Consider the following 20,638-nt stretch of genomic DNA (forward strand, 5'->3'; position numbering starts at 1 on the left):
GGCGCATCCGAAATTCACTCGTCTTTTACGGCGGAACATTAGCCTTCGATCTTGAGCCGGCAGCCGAAAGTACGCTTGACGTGTTTGCGCTGATGATAAGAAGACCGTAAAAAGCAAACTTTCCTAAAAATTATAACGCTAATAAAAATACGGCACTAAAATATAAATATTACCATTTTGTATCAGCGACGTCGCAAAAACTTCGTATGTGGAGTAGTTTTAAAATAAAATTTCATCGGTTTACTTGGTTGCGCAGTGAGCATTAAATATGAACGATATCTGGTCGCCTGGTGACCTTGTCGCAACTTTCAACCAAACACCCCCACACATGTGAACGTGCTGATAATACGCCGACGCGACAACTGATTTGCAAACGCGACGAGACTTTTTGCTCGTGTCTAAACCATTATCACATGTTGGCAGGGCCACTCGACTAATACTACAACAGACATTTTAAGCCCTCGTGGAATATAATTCTCATCATACATTATACAGATAAATATATATGTAGTTAATATTTAATTCAGTTTCGGAAAGTTGAGCGCGGAAAAAAATGCATTTCTACACTTTTTGCTTGCATTGATATTATTCCAAGTACCTGCCGTGTATAGTCACTACCGCAACGCATAACGAGTCCATCCATCATCGATGCAGACTCGTTCATGTTCCTCCAGGCATAGTACTTGAATCATTTTCTACCTGTTCAGCGAGTTCAACATGTTCATTCCGAACTCGAGCCGCGCTCTTCAGCGGCGTATATCATTTCAACTGCTGGCATCGTTCCGATGATAAGCACACACTTACAACACCCACTACTTACCGCCTGACTACATGTATCTGCAAATATATCTCTTTTACATAAAGTGTATCTATTGATTTCTTCGGTATGGAAACAAACTGTATGTAGGGTATTGTTATTTGATTACTACCGTGATTCTACACTTCAATTTAGATGGATTAGCGTGAGTTACAAAACTAATGTTATTAAATTTCAATATTTAGTCCTTGGTTTTATTGATATTGCATTTTACTTGAATTAAGAACGTTAAAAATGAATTTTTGTGTTTTTTGTGTTTTAACTGCTTGAATAAAGGAATATTTATTGAAAATGATATGTGTTGGTCCACATGCTTTGAATGCAACATTGTTTGCAAGTTTTCGACCACAATTGATGAGAATGTAAGCATAAACTTCAAAGCAAATCACTTGGTCGCCGAGCACGTTTTCGTTCAACGCCTCTAATGCTTGAATTGCACAAATAACAACAATGCAGCTGTACAAAGCCTGAAATTCAATTATAAACGCATCTACTCAACTACAATTCAACAGAAATATACAATTGTTACCATTCATTGCTAATATTTTCTCTGTTAATAAATAAAAACGATTTTCGAACAAATTTCTGAGTATTTATTAAACATTTACAAAAATCAGTAACAACAAAATCAAATCTTTTGTTTACGAGTTTAAATTACAAACAAGTTGATAGTATACAAAAATTATATTCTTACAATTTGTTAAAATATGCAAAATGTTCATTTTTACACGTATTTAAAAAATAATAATTAATTTTTTTACATTTCCATCTCATGCGCCATGTAGCGCGTAAATTTTTTTGGCATTCATTCCCTTGGATAACATATTAAATTCTATCCGCAACGCTTAATGATAAAACAACATTTAAAATTTTAAAATAACAGGCTCATACTTAGAATAATAATATAGGTTATTATTGTTGTTTTGTGTTGGATTTATTTTATAATACATTTACATTCATAATTTTTGTTTATTATCAATTAGCTATCTATGTACAATATCCTCCGAATGTTGATTCTCATTATAACCCCAATAGTCCTGCCCTGCATTCGTTTTCCTTCAACTATCAACATTAAAATTAAATTATGTATAATTCAACTTTACAACTTGTATCCGCTCTTTTGTTCACGCCGCTTCTGACACTGTGTTTCTTTCGTTCTTTATTCAAATGCTGTGATATTTACATGTTATTTACAATTGCTACAAGTGCGTGTTTGTCGGCGGGAGTTCAACATCGCACAATCCTTTGAATTCACACTGCGCTGTCATGTCCTTTAGTCTTTATTCTTGGGAATTTTTCTTTCGCTCGCTTGCCTTCAAATATAGCTATATGTATATAATTTGTAACTCTTGTTTTATTTTATTCATATAAATGATATATCACTTTTTTATACATCACATTCACGAGTAGTATAAACATTTATGCGTCGCACTGATGATGATGACGACGACGATGGCATCATGTAATCAGTGCGCTGGTCATCAGCGTCAGTAAGTTGAAGAGGAGACAGTTTGTTGGTGTGAATGTCGATCGTGGACTTGTATTGGCATGTTGCATTGCAGCTGGTTTTCTTCTAGAAAAGATAAAATATCCTCGTATTAATACAGGAATAAATCATCAATTTATTTTTAGTTCAGTCCGATACGTTTAGATGGCGCTCGTGGTAAAACCTGTCATTTTAAAATATCATAACCTAGTTTTAATGTCTTTCTAAGCAATTTTATGCAAAGAAAAATGATTTCCTTAAAACCTAGCAGTTAAAATCTCAGGAGAAAAAAGATACCATCAAGAGGTATAATCGTCTCTCTGTATTATTACTGGAAGGAAATAATGAACGTTTTAATAGTCGCGATTTTGTTAACTACAGACTGCTGCTACGACGAATCATTATACGTCGTGCGCTTGCACTCGCGACACTCTTTAATGTTCTATGATATAATTAATGTCACGTTTATAGTGTTAACTATTATTTTTAATTGCCGGCACTAAAATTCTTCACGATAACTTTATGTCTTCATTAGCACCGTTTTGTTCAAGCCGTTAATATTCATAGCTTTCAAGTCGATTGCCTTTCCTTAAAAACATTAAGGGAATTAAAGGAGAAAAAATGTAAAACAAGTGAGTGTTATTTTAATGTGAGTTCAGATTCAACAATTAAACGGATTTTGCATTTATGCAGGTCGAAAAATCAAACAAGACCGTCATTGCAGTTTAATGTCGCAAGGAAATGGCGGATCGTTAATGGTGTGCGACACGGCGACGCTTTTATGCTTTCGTCGATTGATCGAGTTTGCTGCACATTTTCGTTTATGACATAATTGAGTTGTAATCACCTTGTTTTTTTTACCCTCGACCGAGTAATGTCGCTTTCTATTATCACGCTTTGCTGACCTGCTAAGTGATGTTGCTTTGCGGAATTCTCGAATATTTTCGTGATTCCAACATGCAATCTGATTGTTACCCGTCTAAAAATAAGCACAAATTGCTAATTCCTTGGTTGAATAAAAAAAAACTTTTAAATGCTTAATATTGCATTTAATTATTGAAAATTTGATTTTGTGACTGTAAATCTTTTAGTTTAATATTGATTTAATTCTGCTTTACAGTAAATTAAATAGTTTGTTGTGAAAACGTAAATAAATTACCTGCGGTTGCGTTGAGCACGTGTACATTAATCGACGCCGGAATGGCTTTCGAAGGACTGCAGGTGTAATTGCCGTTGTGCGTTTTGTCGGCGTCCTGCAGCAGTAAAATGCTGCTGCTGCGATCGGCAATCACCTGCACGCCCTGATCGTAATTAATCATGCGCTGCTCATGATACCAAAACACGTACGATGGCGGTTCCGTCGACTGCCGCAGGGTGCACACCAAACGCAGCGACGAACCAGCTCTCAGGTGTAAATCAGGCGCTCCGAGAATTTCCGCTGACGCCTCTGAAATACCAACAACAACGCACTGTTAAATATATTTCGACAATAAAAACACAACATGTTTTGAGTGCGCGGTATGAATTCGAGAGGTCAAAGGGTAAATAACATGGGTAAAGACGATGTGTCAGTTGCAGTCGTCGTTTAATTACGTCGACCACATAGTGACAGTCGTGACATGGAGTTCATAACCGCCGGTCGCACCCTCCACTGCTGCCGCCTGTCAGAACTTCCTTTGAGTTGCTCCCGCATCCATTCAAGCATCACCCGCGTGTATATATCCTTGGACCACCCTCGCATATCGTGTTATATCGTAATACCAAACGCGCACCGAGCACAATACGTCATTGTGAAGATGTGTGCCCATCTGATGCGAGCTTATCCTTTTATCCACGTCAAAAGTCACACACACACACATGACGACAATCCTCTCTAATCTGGCCAGTGACGAACTCCTGAGTCCAAGCTGCATTTTATTACAATTTTAATTAAGAAAATTACTTGTCTGTTGCTTTTCAACGAAAGCTCTCGACTCGCTTGGAGTGTAATTACGCAATAAACTAGCCATATAATTACACACGAAACTTTCGCTGCATGCAGCCAACTCGAATGCGTTGAATGGGAATAAATGGAATGTAATTTTAGATGACGTGGGTAATTTGAAACGTTGCCGGTATAATCAAATGCGAACGCATACAACAATTCATAAAGTGTATTGGATTTACTTTTTATTCATTACCTAACACTTAAATATTTTAAATTAATTTTTGCTCTAAAGAAGTTTCTACTTTAAGAATGAACATCTGGCAAAACAGTTTGTCTCTCAAGGACTTTGAAGCTGTGCAAAAACCTCCTCCAATGTGGTAAAGACTAAAATGCCGCAAGCAATGAAACTAGGATTCTTGCTGCAGCGAAATTAAATGTTTTTCTCTTCCAACTATTTAATGTGGAAGCAAATTGTACCCGACAGCGTCAAATGCACTTTCTTAACAATATTAAAACATAACCTCAGCGTTCACGTTTTTAATCGCCCTTTATTCTGGGCTATTTTCGGTTTTTGCTTGGTGTGTGACCTTTTCTATATTGTGATTGGAACATTCTGAAAAGTGATTGCCCAGAGGGCAATATTTCACCCACGTGCATGACTCCAAAATCGAACAAACATGGGAGGTGGCAGGGCACTTATGAGCCGCAGTCGCCGTCCCACTTTGAGGGTGATTGCTTTCGGCAGCGCACCGGATGCACGCCGGAGTGAGGTAAATTGATTTCGGACGTGTAATGAACACGGTAAATATCAACACCGTTGCGGTTACGTCCAGTCCGGAACAAAACTTTGCTGAAAATGCAAGATTTCCAAATATAGAAATAGAAACATTTTTTGTTGTCTTTCCACAACACTTTGTATATGTGATATTTGGAAGCCTAAAACAAAAACTCAACCAACATATGTGGTTGGAAGTAAATTAGTTTGTTTTGCTTCGGCAAGGAGTTTTACGTTTGCGCTGTCTTTAATTTCTTTCCGGTCTTTTTCGCTGCCGATTCCTCTCGACTAACTTCATTGCCGCGGTCGTTTTGTTTTCAGGTCTGAGTAGCTTTTTTCGACAATGTGTTTTCGAGCGCTGCAGGCATACTTTCAGACCGAATCTATATGTGTTTAGGTGTATATGTGCTAAACGAGAAAACGTGGTGACAGCCAGGGAACGAGTGAGTGTGGCTGTGTCGTTAAATACCTGTGACTTTGAGCTCGAGGAAGATGCTCGTCGGGGGATGTGTGGAGACTTGGCACTCGTAAAGACCGGCGTCCGAGAATTGAACGTGCTTTATCAGGAGACCCCAATTCTGCAAATGCCTGACGTGTTCGACCATGAATCTGTCGTCGGCGCTGTACGTCGTCAATCCAACTGTTAATAAGTGGTAATCGTGCTTTCTTATCCAGGATACCTGAAATAAAATATTTTAAATTACCAAAAATGTTGCATTTTTAAATAAATACAAAAGTTGAAATAAAAACACTGCATTCGTCGATATAAAGCTAATGTTTTTGTTTAGAAAAGCTCTTTGCAAAGCGCACGACGAGTGATTCTTTCCCGTTTTTATTTCGGTTATTTTTGTTGGCTGGTGCGCTTTCTTTTCGTACACCGTTCATTATCCTTTGGCCTTCTGTCCGACTGACAGGGTTTCGCACAGGTCGGGTATAAAATAACAGCCCTGCGAGTACTTTGTTTTGCCCGAACAAAGAAAATTACGCCGAGCGTGTACAAATGTGGTTTCGCGCTGGACGCTATGTGTATGTGTGTAAATCAAACGAAAAAGACCATCGGAGAAACCTTATCGTAATGTACGTCATTACGATTTGTACATTTTTCAAACCAGACACACAATATACGCACGGGAGACAAAAAATAAATAAAATAGAACAACAAGCAAGCGATTGTGTGGTGAATGTCTATATTTCACACACCTGAACGCATTTTCAGTACATATGTGAAATGTGTGCCCGAAATGGAAATACGAGAACAAAAAGTTTGCAATCGAAAGCCTCCCAGAGCGCGTATCTGACGGGAAATTCGTAAAACCAACCGAGATAATCTAAATTACTTTTTGAATAAAAATTAAAATACTCAGAATTTCCATGATGCAACAAAGATTGCATTTTTTGCATCAAAATTTCAGTATATTTTTGTTTATTTTGTATAAACCTCAGGCGTTTATTGGTTTCCAAACTTCAGTTCGAAAAATAATCAACAATATTTTTGTTGAATTGTTTGCTGGCCTAGACAACAAAAAGGAGCAAGTTTTTTGGTAAACAAAAGCAAAATATTTTTTGCGCACTTTATTCGCTGGCGTGGCTTTTTTGCGACGCGCTTTCATAAATTAGGTAAACATTTCGAAAAAAGCACATCTGACCTTTGGGGAGCAAGGTAATTTATGTACTCACCACACCAGTGTTGAATTTCCTTACGACGCATGGCAGAGTAGCAGTGCCGCCGATCTGGGCGACCACCACCGTGCAGTTGTCGGTGGCGAACACGTTCGCAGGCTTGCCGCCCGCCGCCGGGATTTTCGCCGCCGCATTCTCTTTGCCTTTGTGACGCGGTGGCGAATCGTAGCTGCGTCTACTCAGGCTATGTCCGGTCTCTTCTGTGTTTGAACCATCTTCAAAGTGAAAACCAAACAAAAACAAGGTCAAGATACATCAAAAATACACATAAGTATTAATATAAATAAATAATTTCACAATTTTTTTCTTTTTGTGAAATAATCCGTATTGTTCTTCTGGATGCGCAAAGGCGAGAAACATCCGTAAAGACCGAATGAAATCATATTTTATTCAAAGAGACTGACCGACATTCAATTCCGCAATGCACTCCCCACCATTTGCGTAGCAAAAGGACGACATGCGAAACAAAACTCTTGGTTTGCCAACGTTTGCAGCAGACGTCCGAGGGCCGAACACGTGCGAGATGAATTATTACTTGCCGCTTTCTAATACGGCTCTGAAACGTCTGTCTGGCGATGGCGGTCACTTAGGTATTATGCATTATTAAGCAGCCAGCCGTTTCCGACAAGGAAATCCATTCGTTCTTCCGGTATAGATTTATCAATATAGCACAACTCATCGCAATTGCAATTGCAAAAATCGAGGAAATAAATTATTAGGCCTATTTTTTACTTATAAATTAAAATTTCATTTCTTAGATTACCAATTATTAATACACACGTAGAGACATTAATTATTGATTATAATAGTCTAAATTGTGGGACTAGTATTTGTCGCAATCATAGATGGCACTAGGATGCACTAAAAATCATAAAATCAAGTTATACGGCTTATTTTTATATTTATCGACAATCGTGGCCACTAGAATAGTTTTGTATGCAATGTTGTTATCTGCGATTCGGTGTAAACAACGTTTTTAACGCATGTATCTCGCGCGCTGTCCCTAGCGCCGGATAAACTTGCTGCATGCAGCGAAGTCTAGTTTAGTTTAGATCACACGTAATGTGCCTATTCCTATTCGCTCACAAGGTCGCGTGCCGTTGACGTGTCGTCTTTGCGCACCTCTTGCTTTCTTATCATATACTGTCCCGTCGTAGCTTACGCAGTTTCGGCATGCACTATCGGTGGATTGCAGCCAGTTTCGTGCCGATCGCTAGTTAATCCAGTCGTGTATAGAGACTTATATCATTTATTCGGATTTCAATAATCTAAATTTGTGTTATACTCGCAGATCAATCGACTATTTATTTGTTCTTTGCGACTATAGTAATTTGTTAAATGTTCGGAAATGCCGGTGTTTGGTCGCGTTTGTTATGTACGAGTATATTACAAGTCACGTGATAGTGGATTTGACAACATTCTTCACTCGACATTGTGTTTGGTGTCTCCATTTTGATTCTCATCATAAACAAAGATCCATCAGGCTCGTGTAAGTAATTTTGAACTAAACAGCACATATTACTTATTTTGTGTTGATTGTTATTACAACATAATTCAATTGTATGAAATATTTTTGTTTTAATTTATGTTTTCGTATAGTTACAGCATTCGTTGTGCCTGGTAAGTTTATAATTCAATTATAATTTTCGGTCAAATTTGCATTTGTTGTTTATAAACAAGTATTCTTTTTATCACGTACTACCTACATACCCGTGATACAAACTAGACGACCGGCACGGTCGGACACAATTGGCAGATATTCACAATTCAAAAGGGGCAAAAATGAAAAATTGCACTTTTAGTCACGTTTTGGGTCCTTTTATCCCACGAAATTAAATTACTTTAAATACTTATCAAATGCAGAATTTCAATCTTTCATAACTTTCAATCCGTTGGTTGCTATCGCTTTTAGTTTAAAAGATATGCACTATTATCGTTTATTGACTCGAATACATCAAGGAAGTTGATTTTTCTTGTTTATTTAGTTATATTGCAATTAATCGCAATTGTATAGTTGAGTCTCATTCGGTTTGTCGTAGCAGGGTGAGGGTAGCGGTAGACGTGACTCGAATTCAGGGTACCGTACAAGAGCAGCGGTAGAAGTGACTCGTGTTCAGGGCCCCGTATGAGGTGTGCGGTAGAAGTGACTCTTGTTCAGGGTACCGTACTAGGGCAGCGGTAGAAGTGACTCCTGTTTACAGCACCGCTTGAGGGTAGCGGTAGAAGTGACCCGTGTTAAGGGCACCGTAATCGTCAAAAATTAAAAAATTGAAATTTTTTGCAGTTTTAGTCGCGTTTTTAGACCTTTTACTCCATTAAATTAAATTTTAAATTTCCATCTGATAGAAAATTTTCCAATCTTTCGTAATCTACAATTTTCTGGTTGCTATCTCTTTCAGTTTAGAAGATACTTACTGTCGAATATTGCAATCGCAAATATATAAAGCATATTTAAGGATCCAGTTAATGATAAATTTAATACTTTTGTGGTTATTTTAAAATTTACATTATGAGAGTTTATGTGGGTGGTGGGCGCACCACACAAGTTCTCTAATTAAATTTTGTTTTGCAATGGGAATTTCGGCATAATACGTGACTTAGATCATTTCCATTTTCTCGGAAGCCGTTAAGCTCGTCGAAATTATTCAACCAACACGACAACGATAGCGGCATGCAAATCTTTGCATGTTCCAACTTTCAATAGATAAGATCCAAAACAAACTACTCGAATTAGTTAATATTAGTAATATTCTTTTTCTTTTTTTGCTTTTATAATAAATAAATTTAATAGAATGAACTTCCAGGTTTTGATACGGATGAAAAACACCGCGTTGTTATTTAACCGCTCACGCTGTTGTTTTCTTTGTGTAGTAACATGAATTAACTAAATCACGGAAATGGAAAAATCACGTTAAGGTTGCCACTCACGGCGTAATGCCGCCCCCAACCGCGCAACGCTAAACAAAAAAAAAACGCTGGCAATTCAATTAAGCACTCCACAAATTATCCACCTCGGGACAAAAACAAGTGCGTTGTGCAAATGCGCACAATTTTGAATAAACATTTCTAATAAATAATTGAATTTGCGTTCCTCAAGTAGGTGCCAATGGTGCTGAAGGTAGAAATAAATATTTTTCTGCGTAAATTTTTAAAATGTTTATTTTTCAAACGGATTGTGCTCCGGGATAAATTCAGTCACTCTGTTCGAACCGAAATGAATGTAAACATTGACTTTTGCGTCATGAAACGTAACAACGTCATATGTTCGAATGCGGCATGAAATCGAGTATTATTCCGAGGTAGAAAAAATCGGGTGCTGGGTTCTGAATGTGCAATCGCAGTTTTATTACAGGAGTGCATACGTCATTCAAGTCAAATAGCCGGGGATAAAGGAATGAGTGAGTTGCAAGCGTGGTTCAAATTAGAACACTACGTGCCAAAGTAATTCCGTCAAATTTTATTGAGGGTCCCATCGTGACCCATAATGTTTTCGATCGTAAAATGGTGAAATCTGATGGTTAACATTTATTACTAGCAGTATTTGCTGAGTTGTAGGACAGATATTTGCGATATTGATTTATGCATTAAGTAAGGTTAATTTATTTATGGTTATAAGTGAAATTTCACTAAAATTTCAATTTTAAAATAAAAAAAATATTTTTTTCGAGTTTAAATTGATGGCAAATTGGTTAAAATCTTTCTTAAAACATAGCCTGGTGTAGATTTCCGGCAGTAAGGAAGTTGGTTCCATTTTCCGACCGCCGCCTCACTTCACTTTCCATTACCGCTTACACCGCGTGCGCGCTACACCCGCTTTTGTACCTACTCGTACTTGTACATCTCTCCTAGAGGCGAATGTTCGAATTCCCTTACGCGGGCGCGTTTTGCATCTTAGCCCCGAAACCAAGTTGTACGATTTGTAGGAGCGCGTCGCTCGTTACGAATAAAACTAGGACGTAATGTATTTGTTACACACTTAACGCTCGCAGGCTTCACCGGCAATTCAACGCCAGAGGAAATGAATGTAGTGAATGTAGGCGAATGTGGTTAATGCGTTGAATACGTTGAAGTTGCCGGATGCTAAGCAAACACATTCAGCCAGCGAGACAGTCTTTTCTATTGTATGAAAGATAAATTAATTTTACTCATTGAAAGGATTTTTTTCCCGGTTTCAACAGTTGTAATTTTATACTGGGTCAAATTAATTCAACATAATATATTTTCTATTATTCTATATAAAGTTTAAATATATTTTTTCTATTAAAACAACATAAAAAAAAATTCTTGTTACGAGCGTAGTTAAATAATCTGCGTTTCTGCATTCTACGCCGTAAGTTTAATTTGAATTTCGCTCGCGCGCCACAAATGAAGTAATAAGCTTACTTGTGCGAACATTCCTGCATTTCTCACCGGTTTTCACTTTGCGTAAAATTGCGGCAGCTCACCTCATCACGCCGGCAGAGAAAAAAAAAAACGAAACAAAAAAATTCTTCTCATCCGCGTAAAGTTTCTTTATTTCGCCTCATAAAGAACAAAAATTTACGAGCATATACCCCGAGACAAGAAACGTGGGCGGTTCATAATTCGTGCGTTGCCTAAACCGCGTAAATCCTTCAAGGCACAGGCACTAAAAATGCCAAAAACGGACCGCGGTCGAAACAACACACAACTCATAATAGAATACCGGGTTCGTCATGCGGGGGATTTACACGAATGTGATAGATCTGTGTATGTGTGTTTTGTGTGCATGTGAATTGATATTATTTTCGCGTGCTCTGTGTCCTCCGTGCTTCGATTCTGTTTGCTCACTTGCGTCCGCCCCGAGCAGAGCGTGATTAATGATGAATAAGTGCTAAATAATGCACGGCGGCGCAAGGCACGAAAAACAAGCCTGGACGAAGTCCTGGTTAGACTATGCTTCCAAAAACACACGCTTCTAATTTCGACAACAAAGCGAAATAAATTCAACTCACGCTGAGATTCTGTTATTGTGTGTCGCTTAATTGCGCGCCCTAATTAGAACGCACGCCGTGATTGTCATATTTTTCAGTGGAAGCTAATTTAAATAAAGTGCACGCGAATTTTTTTCCTTTTTGTAGATTTTGGCAATTCATAAGCGCAAATGTTCGCCGATTTCCAGGTCTTTCAAGTTGCGAGAAAAATGAGGCACATTTATATCGAGGGCCGAGTGCGCATAAAAAAATTAAGCTCGATTTTTTTACAGCTGCGTCTGTTCAGGCGGCAGAGCACCAGAAGAAAAAATGAAGCTCGTCGAGAGAGATTTTCGGTTTTCGTGCGATTTGGAAAAGGAAGGTATCGCTGCCATAAAGAATCGACCTCATTATACACGAGCAACGCGCATACACTCCGAGGGGTTGTGTATAAAATATTTTCCTACCTCGGCATTGCTCTTCTTAGTGTTTTCGGTTCCGCTTTCACTTCTGGGGCACGCGACCGGCTTTGCATGTGTTTGCATCCCTTCTATCTTCAAATATACCAAAACGGGAGGTTATGGTTACCTTTCCAAAGAAGCATTTTCGCGAGGAACACACACGTAAATATGCACGCCGCACATATCGAGCGAAGGGGGCGGAAATCTTATTTAAATTTATATGTCGGGCTGGGGGGCATGCGTCCGAGATGAAATTATGGTATGGGGACTTTCATAATTTAGGCGTAAGTAAATTTATGTTCTCGCATATCAGGAAGACGCAACAACCACACACACTGGTCATGAATATTTATAACTCAATAAAATAATCATTTGTAGCTTAGGATAAAATTTTCTTTTCTGTGCGGAAATAAAATAGCAAAGCAATCGTTCAGTTGAACAATAATTTAATAGCATTAATAAAGTGGAAAACTGAGTTGCATTTTTTTTTCTGCGCTGCGCGATCCATTCAGGTGTACCGAGAGGCGGCAATCACGTTCGAGCCGGTTGCACACGTTCGAGGCGCGCACCGCCACAGATTGCGTGCCGCACGCGAATTTTTACAATTCACGATTTACAATGGTGGTGCCGCCGCCGCGTGCCAGCTGCATGGGGGGCGGCAGATCGAAGCGCGCGTGGTAACCTGGAATGCGGCCGCACGCCTGCGGTCGTCGCATACGTGCCGAACGGCCGGCAGTTTTGCGCCCGCCGGCGGTCAGGAAACGCGCGCGCGCTAATATTATTGTTCATGTTCAATAAGATAACGCACATTATTACACTCCCCGATATTGTTAATAGAAAACAAACCGAATATCTGTTACGGAACTTTAATCTAACCTATAATATAACCTAGGCATGCATCATAAACTTACAGATTTCTTTACTTTAACTCAGGTTATGTTACACAACATAACCTTTTATATTAAATATTAAGATATAGTGTTCCAAAGTAACTTCCACTGCGTACATGTTGAGGTCTTTCTTGTGCTTATAAATTTGTCAACCTCATGAATCCTGCCTGCAAAACGGCAATTTGAACACATGCATAGCTCATGCTCACATCGAATCCGCTTGCGCAAGTTTGTATATACATTGCACATGCACTCATACATCATGCTCGTATAAATGTTAAGTGTCCTCCCTAGTATCATTTATGCATCGCGTTCGGGAACTGGGAGCATATTCGCTGGCAGCGATGGCACGACACATTCGCGTGTGCGAACATTTATTCCGTATGGAGGATATTGGTAAGCATGAGAGACGCTCGCGCCGCGCGACATTTCGGTCCAACCCGTGCAAGGCTTACCTATTTCCACTTTAACTAACCCAACAATTTATAGCCGCTTTCCCGCACACTACTCCTGGTGAGACAGGCCTATTGTCGGCACAAATTTACAAGCGATATTATCAGCACATTCGAACTAGTTTTGGAATCGCCCGCAATGACTATTCGGAGTAAACCCGATGGAAATTGCTTCATAGATGCGGGCCTGCGTCCAGACAATAAGCTATCGGATGCAGTGTGCAAGTGCAAACACCCTGCTGGATTTCGCGTCCAGGTGGACTATGGGATCATGACTAAGCTGGATACGTAACTCGCGACATGTTTGGATATTGCCCATATGCGGACAGATTGGCGGTGTGCAGTTTGGTTCGCAAACAAAGTTTAGTGCTTCAGGTGTTTCCCAGGCATGGCAACTAACTTTCCTTTGCCGATATCGAGAAAAATGTGTGACCTATTTTGTATAATACATTTATTTCTGCATAAAAGTTTGTTTATTGAAAACTAGGATTTATACGAATTGGAAGTTTTTTCCTGTGAAGAAATAAAAATCAATGCTTGAGTTGAATTTCACGAATTTGGAGAATTAGAATTTAAGTAATGTAAATTACTCGCTGGGAGTAATCTAATAATGTGCAAGTTGGGTTGTGAAAAAATGTAGTGTCTAACGAAGCGCGAATGTTGAGAGACTAAGCCTTTTTCGCAAATATTCGTAATTAAAAAAGATTACAAAACGCGCCGGCCGCCGTTGCCAGAACAAACGAGCGCGCCGAGAGAAAACGCACCATCATAAATCGGATTAAATTCCCATATGGCTCGAATTGGAAGGATTCGCACGGTCCATGGGTCGAGACACGGGCCGGAATTACAATTGCGAGCGGCGCACGTCGATTGGACACAATGGAATAGCAATGAGTTTGTAAAGTTGGCGCGCCGGCATGTTTTAAACTGTTTGAAGCAAACGTCAAAGCATACAATTGTCCAAAAAGTCCAGCGCATTTTTTCTACAGCCAAATATCAAATATGCACGCGAATAAGAAAGAAAAAAATCGCCGAAATATGAAACGTTATTATCCGACATGGGATCTAGAGTGTTTGAGGGAGCGCGGGTGCTGTTTAAAAATGCGAAAATGAATAATGTAGCTGGGTACACCGAAGGGCCCGGAATAATAGAATCATGAAGCAAACGCGAATAAAAAGTGCGCGCACGGAAAACGGGCGGGATGTTTCGTCTCGCTGTGTAAATAGGGTTCATTTTTGTGTTAATGCGAAAATTTGATTTATGGTCTCATTATTACACTTAGATTTGCAAATTTACACGCAGATAACGATCGTTAACGCCGGAGAGGGCCCGATTTGATTTATCCATTATTTTTTATTGTTAAATTTATTTGCGTAGAGATAATAAATCGGAATTTTGAATATTCGCAAATGTGACGTATTAAACTATATTATTAATAACATCATTACCTGAACAAATCATAAATAGCGGTAGTAAACTGCATGTTTGTAATAGTTTTAAACTATTATAAATAAATGAACATTAAATGTCCAGCTAATGAAGCATAAATAACCGCGAATTAATTTTATGGACGTAAATAATTTAATTATTATCAATTGAATGGCTAGATGTGGATTAAATAATAAATGATGAATAGAGTATTCAAATAGACAGTATGATAACATTTTATGGCTGAAACAGTAAAATAACTTGTATTTCGTTAAAAATTTGCGATTTTATACTGATGCCAAAATTCGTCGACATTGTCACTGGATTGGAAACTGGTTCGGCTTCCGGACGCTACGGAAAATCAAGGTGGGAGCGGCGCGTCATTCGGCTGTGAACTCGGTTGGAAATTTCCGTTTCCTTTCGTTCGTACTTCTTTTTTTTTTCTGCCGCACATCCTATTCTTTGCGCTCGGTGTGCTTATTGCAGGCCGATGGACGACGGGAAGCTCTCGGGGCGCTCGTCGGAATGAAGATAATGAGATGTCAGGAATAAACATTAAATTGTCCAGAAAAGTTTTACCGGCAGCGAATCTCGAAACGTTTTGATTAGATAACGACTACAACCACCGCCATCACGCGACGAAGAAATATCGAAGCAACAAAACCAATGAATACGCGTCAGGAAACGTGCGGAACTTTGCTCCAAGTACGGCGAGGAGAAAAAGTTGCTTATTAAGTTTGCGGTTGATTTTCTAATAAATGAGAGACAATAATAACCGGAAATAAATGTTGGAAAAGTTGTGGATGTTTTTGATTTATATGATTTATTGTTGTTCTCGGTATAAATTATAATTTTTTTGCTCTTTTTCATAAAAAATTCGGTCAGGGAAAGAAAAATACATTTTTTTGGGAAAATTTTGGTTTGTAATATATTCCAGACGAATTAGGTGTACAAATGTTTTAGATTAGAGTGAAGTGTGTTCTCTGCCGCTTTGAGAGTAGAAAAAAACGGTGCGGAATTGGAAATCCATCACATCAAATTTAAAATATGGGGTTTTAAGAAGTATCATCGGGGCAATAGTATAGCAATCGCATTTCCAATCTCACAGGAATTGGTTTTCCAGGCGCCACTTCTTTGCCACCGCCCCTGCCGCAAACGCACAAAAAAAGTAAAGTTATGCGGACTCGATGGAAGTCGATTTAGAATCGGGAGGATACGTGTGGAATCTAGGTACTTACACACTTGGTAAGATACACCGAGTGTGTAAAAATACCTCACAAAATAATCATTATTAAATTCCTTTCAAAATTTTTTCAAAAATAAAAAATAAATCAAATTGAATGATTTGAATCTAAAAACTAGAATTTAATTAAAAAGCACACCACATCCAATTAAAAATGTCATTCAATTATAATTCTTTTGTAGTCCTTTATTGGGTTGTGGTTTATTTTGCTTCATTTTGTATAAAATTCCAAGAGAAAGGAAACGTATTAGACATCGGAATGTTTCAACTAGTTCGCGTCTCCGTTTCTATTACTTTTTGCAATGTTTCCGGTGGCACTTAAAGGCGCAGACGATGAGAAAAACGTCGTGCGGCGGGGAGCTGGTGCACGAAAGCACTACGGACTCAGCGAAACATTGGAAAACGTCGTCACAAACGAGAGATTTTCCGCGCGTTCGCTTAAAAAGTGTACGCGAATAATATTGGAATATTTCCATTTCTCTGTGTTCGGGCGCGCTGGAGCGCTTTCAACTGTTTGACGGGATCTATCAGCGGGCGAAATGAAACGGAACGGGCTTTGATAGCACCTGCAAAAGTGCCAAATGCATTCAGCATACATATAAACATAAAACAAGATCGACGTATGCGTCAAATTTATATTTATGAGTTTATAATAATGCAATATAGAATTATTTAAATTTCATATCGCAACCGCAACTTACAGAATATTCATGACCTAAATTAATATATGAATTACAAAAGATATATTTTAGTTTTGTTTACCGAAGCGATTACCAAACATAATGTATTATCAATAAACATCATAAATTTGATGCTTCCGCGCGTTTTCCACCGCTCGGCCGCAGATAAAAATAACCCTAATACAATAAATATATTTCATTCAACTCGCTCCGTCTGCTTTCGCAAAATGACTTTCCCATGTAGCGAATCGCATAACGTATAGACTATCACCGGCGATCCTTCATATAAACTTCATAACAAAAAATAAATAACTTAGAATCCCTCGGATCCAATCGAAGCGATTTTCCACACGAGTATTTTTCCAACCGTATCAACACCGCACGCATACAACACAAATACAATATCAATCCATAATCGACCACTGTTTATAGATAACCCTATTTCAAACATTCCTCCTGTGTTATTGGTTGCCTATAGTTAATACATCAAATAGGTAATCGTATAACTTACTTGCGTTTCCCAGGACGATCGACGATAGAAAAATAAACAATGCGAAGAATATTAAACACTTGGAAGCTTTGGCGGAATGTTGTAGCAAATCCATGCTTTCGGCGTTCTTCACTCAGGAGGATGCGAGCGTCGGACCCCAAGAGAACCGCACTTCAAACGAAATCCATTTCATCCGGTTTATCCATCTCATATTATTCTCAGCTCTCAGCGACTCCTCAGCGACGGCGGCGGACATTAAGCCCAAGCCGTTTATAATTCGACACTATAAAAGTCAAATTGATTCACATTAATTGAACAAACACGCTGCGGCTGAACCGGTTGAACCGGAACGCAGGAACGGAAGGAAGCAGTCGATATGAAAACGCACAATCGACCGTTGGTGGGAGGTGGAGGATTGTAATGAGCATGTGATTATTTCTAGGCCATTTCACAAATTGATAGGTATTTGTTGCATTTGACAGGCCAAATTTAATATTCGATGGAATTTTGACTAGATTACGCATTCAATTAATAAATATTTAATGCGTTTTCAATAAAAGTCAATCATTTTCGTTTCTTGTCAATCATTGTCAATAAATTTAGTGCTCGCGTGTTAAAATCTGTTAAATCTCAAGTCTTGTAACTTGCAGGATGTAGGCTAATGAATACAAACTGTTGTCGCTTAATGAAACTTATTTTCATTTGGGGAATGCAATGCATGCGAGACGCCGCCGCGGACGAGGACAATCCTCGAGGTACATATATCCTTCTTACACGCCGACAAAAGGTCTTGGGCTAATCCGCGTCTAAGAGGGACATTCATTACGACCCGCGCCGAAAAGGAATACGGACACTGGAGGGTAGTAGACCGTTGCTTAACTGGTGTTTCGAGTTTACCCTGATACGCGGAATTCGCAAAAACCTGATTTTGCTTTCGCTTTTATTTTCATATAAAAAATAAAATAAAATAAAACAAAAATTTAATTACTTATAACTTTATATAGAATAATTAAATAAACTAAATTAAAGTTTTATTCTATGCGGAAAATATTTTAAATTAAGTTATGAAAAAAGTGTTAATTTTGTGTTAATAGTTTTTATGTAATTAATAAAAAACTAAAAACATAATTTTTTTATTGGCAATTAAATATTTTAGACTGGTTTGTGGCTGTGTTAAATTAATCATACTTTTATAACAAACTTTATTTGATCAAACATACTTAACGTAAACAACTACGAAAAGTTTATTCCCATCAAAACTTAATTACTAGCTGAAAAATATAAAAATATTTTTCTGTGTAACCTGCTCTACTTTAACGAGCGTCACAAACCTGAAAAACAAATAGCATTTGTTTGTTTGGTAAAACTTTACGCATAAACTAACTTTAATGCAAATTTATAACCAACCTATTTTATGTTATATATTTAAACAAACTAAAATAAGCCAAGGTTATGAAAATAATTCTTTAGATTCTTTACACCCATAATTTCAAAGAAAACAAAAACCTATTCTATTTTTATTATGATCAAACTTTTTATTAACTTTTTTAATTGGTGTTCCCGATGAAGAATTTTTAGTAAAACACTTAAATAAAATATAGTTTTCAGCTCGATTTATGGAGTGTCGATAAAATACACGCTTTAATCAGAAAACATGCCGTTATTAGCTGCGGACAAAACGAACGCTTCGAATAAAACCGTAAAGCTCGGAAAGCTAGCGGAGGCGATAAAAAAATCGGAATTCGGTTTGGTATGTATAAGCGGGCACATGTCAGGGGGAAACGCGTAATGGCACGGAATTGCTTCTGGATCACTCGTAATAAAAATGTTAACAGACTATCGCATTTCTGTGCTTAATATCTACACGCGTTGCAAAAACAGAGCAAATACAAATAACAATATTGATTTAGCAATTGCGGTATGAAAATAACCGGGATTATATTGCGTCATTAACGCAGTGAAAATATTCTTTAATCAATCATTAGAAATTTTGTATGATTTTCCTAAAATGCTCATCACGTAGCCAAAAAGTCACGCGAATGAAGTTTATCATAATCCTCGGGAGTTAATCATGTTAATTGACGTTTTAATAGACACCGCGTCGGCACCATCGAACGTTTTATACTCTATGGAGCAGCGAACAGTGCTCGTTACGCCAGTGTTAGCGGCGGCAACGGCGGCGGCGACGCACCGAGCGGAAAAATTGCATAATCACTCTGCGAACGCAAGACAAGCACCTCCGCCCCGAAGTCACCAAAGACCCAACCAAGTGTATAAATGAATGTATAACTATAGTAGAGGGGCGGCAGCGGGCGGCGGTGGCGCGGCAGTGAATCGCTTCGGTAGGAAAATCTCGCTCATCTCAGCGACGTGTACAACGCCAGCTTAATAGAGTCATTTCTCAGCGCGGCGCGTGTATTGCCAACATTCGCGTTTAAAAAATGTTTTGCCCCGCGCGCACACGAAGAGAATGAGAAAAGAGGACGAGTATGAAAACGAGCACGAAACGAGTATTAAACGAGTACACGTTGCTGCATCACTAGCTTCTGCGGTAGCGCACACTGAGCATAAACTAGTGTGTTTGATGGCAGCAAAAATGAAGAAAAATTACGAAAGTTGGCCAAAACCGCAAAGCGGCGAGTGGATTAAAGTCAAATTGAAATTAAAAATGCGCAATATTCATTTATATTTTTGGCCTGTCAAATAATTTTCTGGTATTTTTATTTTTAGGACAGAGAAATATTTATATTAATAAATAAAACATGCATTACTTGAATCAGAGTAGATCAAAACTTGCAATCCAACGCGGCACTATTCACACTACATTTTAATTAACAACAATATTCAATTAAAAACTTCCCCACCGAAACGTCCATTGTACGCTTTGTCGGCGTTTTAACTCGATTACGAGCCCTTTAATTATTTACTAACGCGTCGCAGGCAATTTCTTCGTAACTGATTGAGTTTTACACACTTTATTGAATTTTTTATTATAATTAGACGTATAACACTGTGTTTTATTCAAGAATTATTTATTTATTGTAATTACTGATGGTAATTCGAGTCTAGTTTAAAATGTATGGAATTATATAATATCCTAGTTTACGCACTGATTGTTGCTAATTAATCCACACTGCACTGTTATTATCAGAATTGAAAATGATATGTTCGCCAAAGTTTTCCTGCGACAATCGACGCGCGCTTTTGAGTGTAGGCGGAATGTGAGCGCCCCAATATTTTGATACGGATCAGATGATGGATGGTAGAACATGCGTCACCACGGCGTAAACCGCACTGAAATTCGTTCCGTTTAACGCTGGCGTTCGCGTTGCGCCGGGGCGGTTGTGTGGCACATGCGCTACACGGCGGTGCCGTCA

At 38.5% G+C, this 20,638-nt stretch overlaps 1 protein-coding gene across 1 annotated transcript; it reads right to left on the reverse strand.

Moving 5' to 3' along the window:
* Nucleotides 1-2,464: 2,464 nt before the first annotated feature.
* Nucleotides 2,465-20,540, reverse strand: LOC135799790 (hemicentin-2-like). The gene is made up of 6 exons (XM_065313000.1): nt 20,033-20,540; nt 17,283-17,544; nt 6,683-6,900; nt 5,475-5,685; nt 3,463-3,750; nt 2,465-2,487 (listed from the first exon to the last, which is right to left on the reverse strand). Exons 2-6 carry the CDS (start codon nt 17,374-17,376, stop codon nt 2,465-2,467), a joined length of 834 nt encoding a protein of 277 aa, XP_065169072.1. The 5' UTR covers nt 17,377-17,544; nt 20,033-20,540.
* Between the last annotated feature and the right edge of the window lie 98 nt (nt 20,541-20,638).

This window comes from Atheta coriaria, unplaced genomic scaffold (genome assembly GCF_025399875.1).
Source record: "Atheta coriaria isolate IRGN ID8LTWV9N9 unplaced genomic scaffold, Caltech_Dcor_3.1 hic_scaffold_9_pilon, whole genome shotgun sequence".
NCBI classification, from domain to species: Eukaryota; Metazoa; Arthropoda; class Insecta; order Coleoptera; family Staphylinidae; genus Dalotia; species Dalotia coriaria.

Excerpts from the sequence above, each read along its gene's own strand:
- LOC135799790 (XM_065313000.1), bottom strand. The coding sequence starts at position 17,376 with ATGGATTTGCTACAACATTCCGCCAAAGCTTCCAAGTGTTTAATATTC. Across the intron at positions 6,901-17,282 it reads GATCGTCCTGGGAAACGCAA|ATGGTTCAAACACAGAAGAG; the intron begins GTAAGTTATACG and ends TTCACTTTGAAG. Across the intron at positions 2,488-3,462 it reads CGTGCTCAACGCAACCGCAG|GTTTTACCACGAGCGCCATC; the intron begins GTAATTTATTTA and ends TTAAAATGACAG.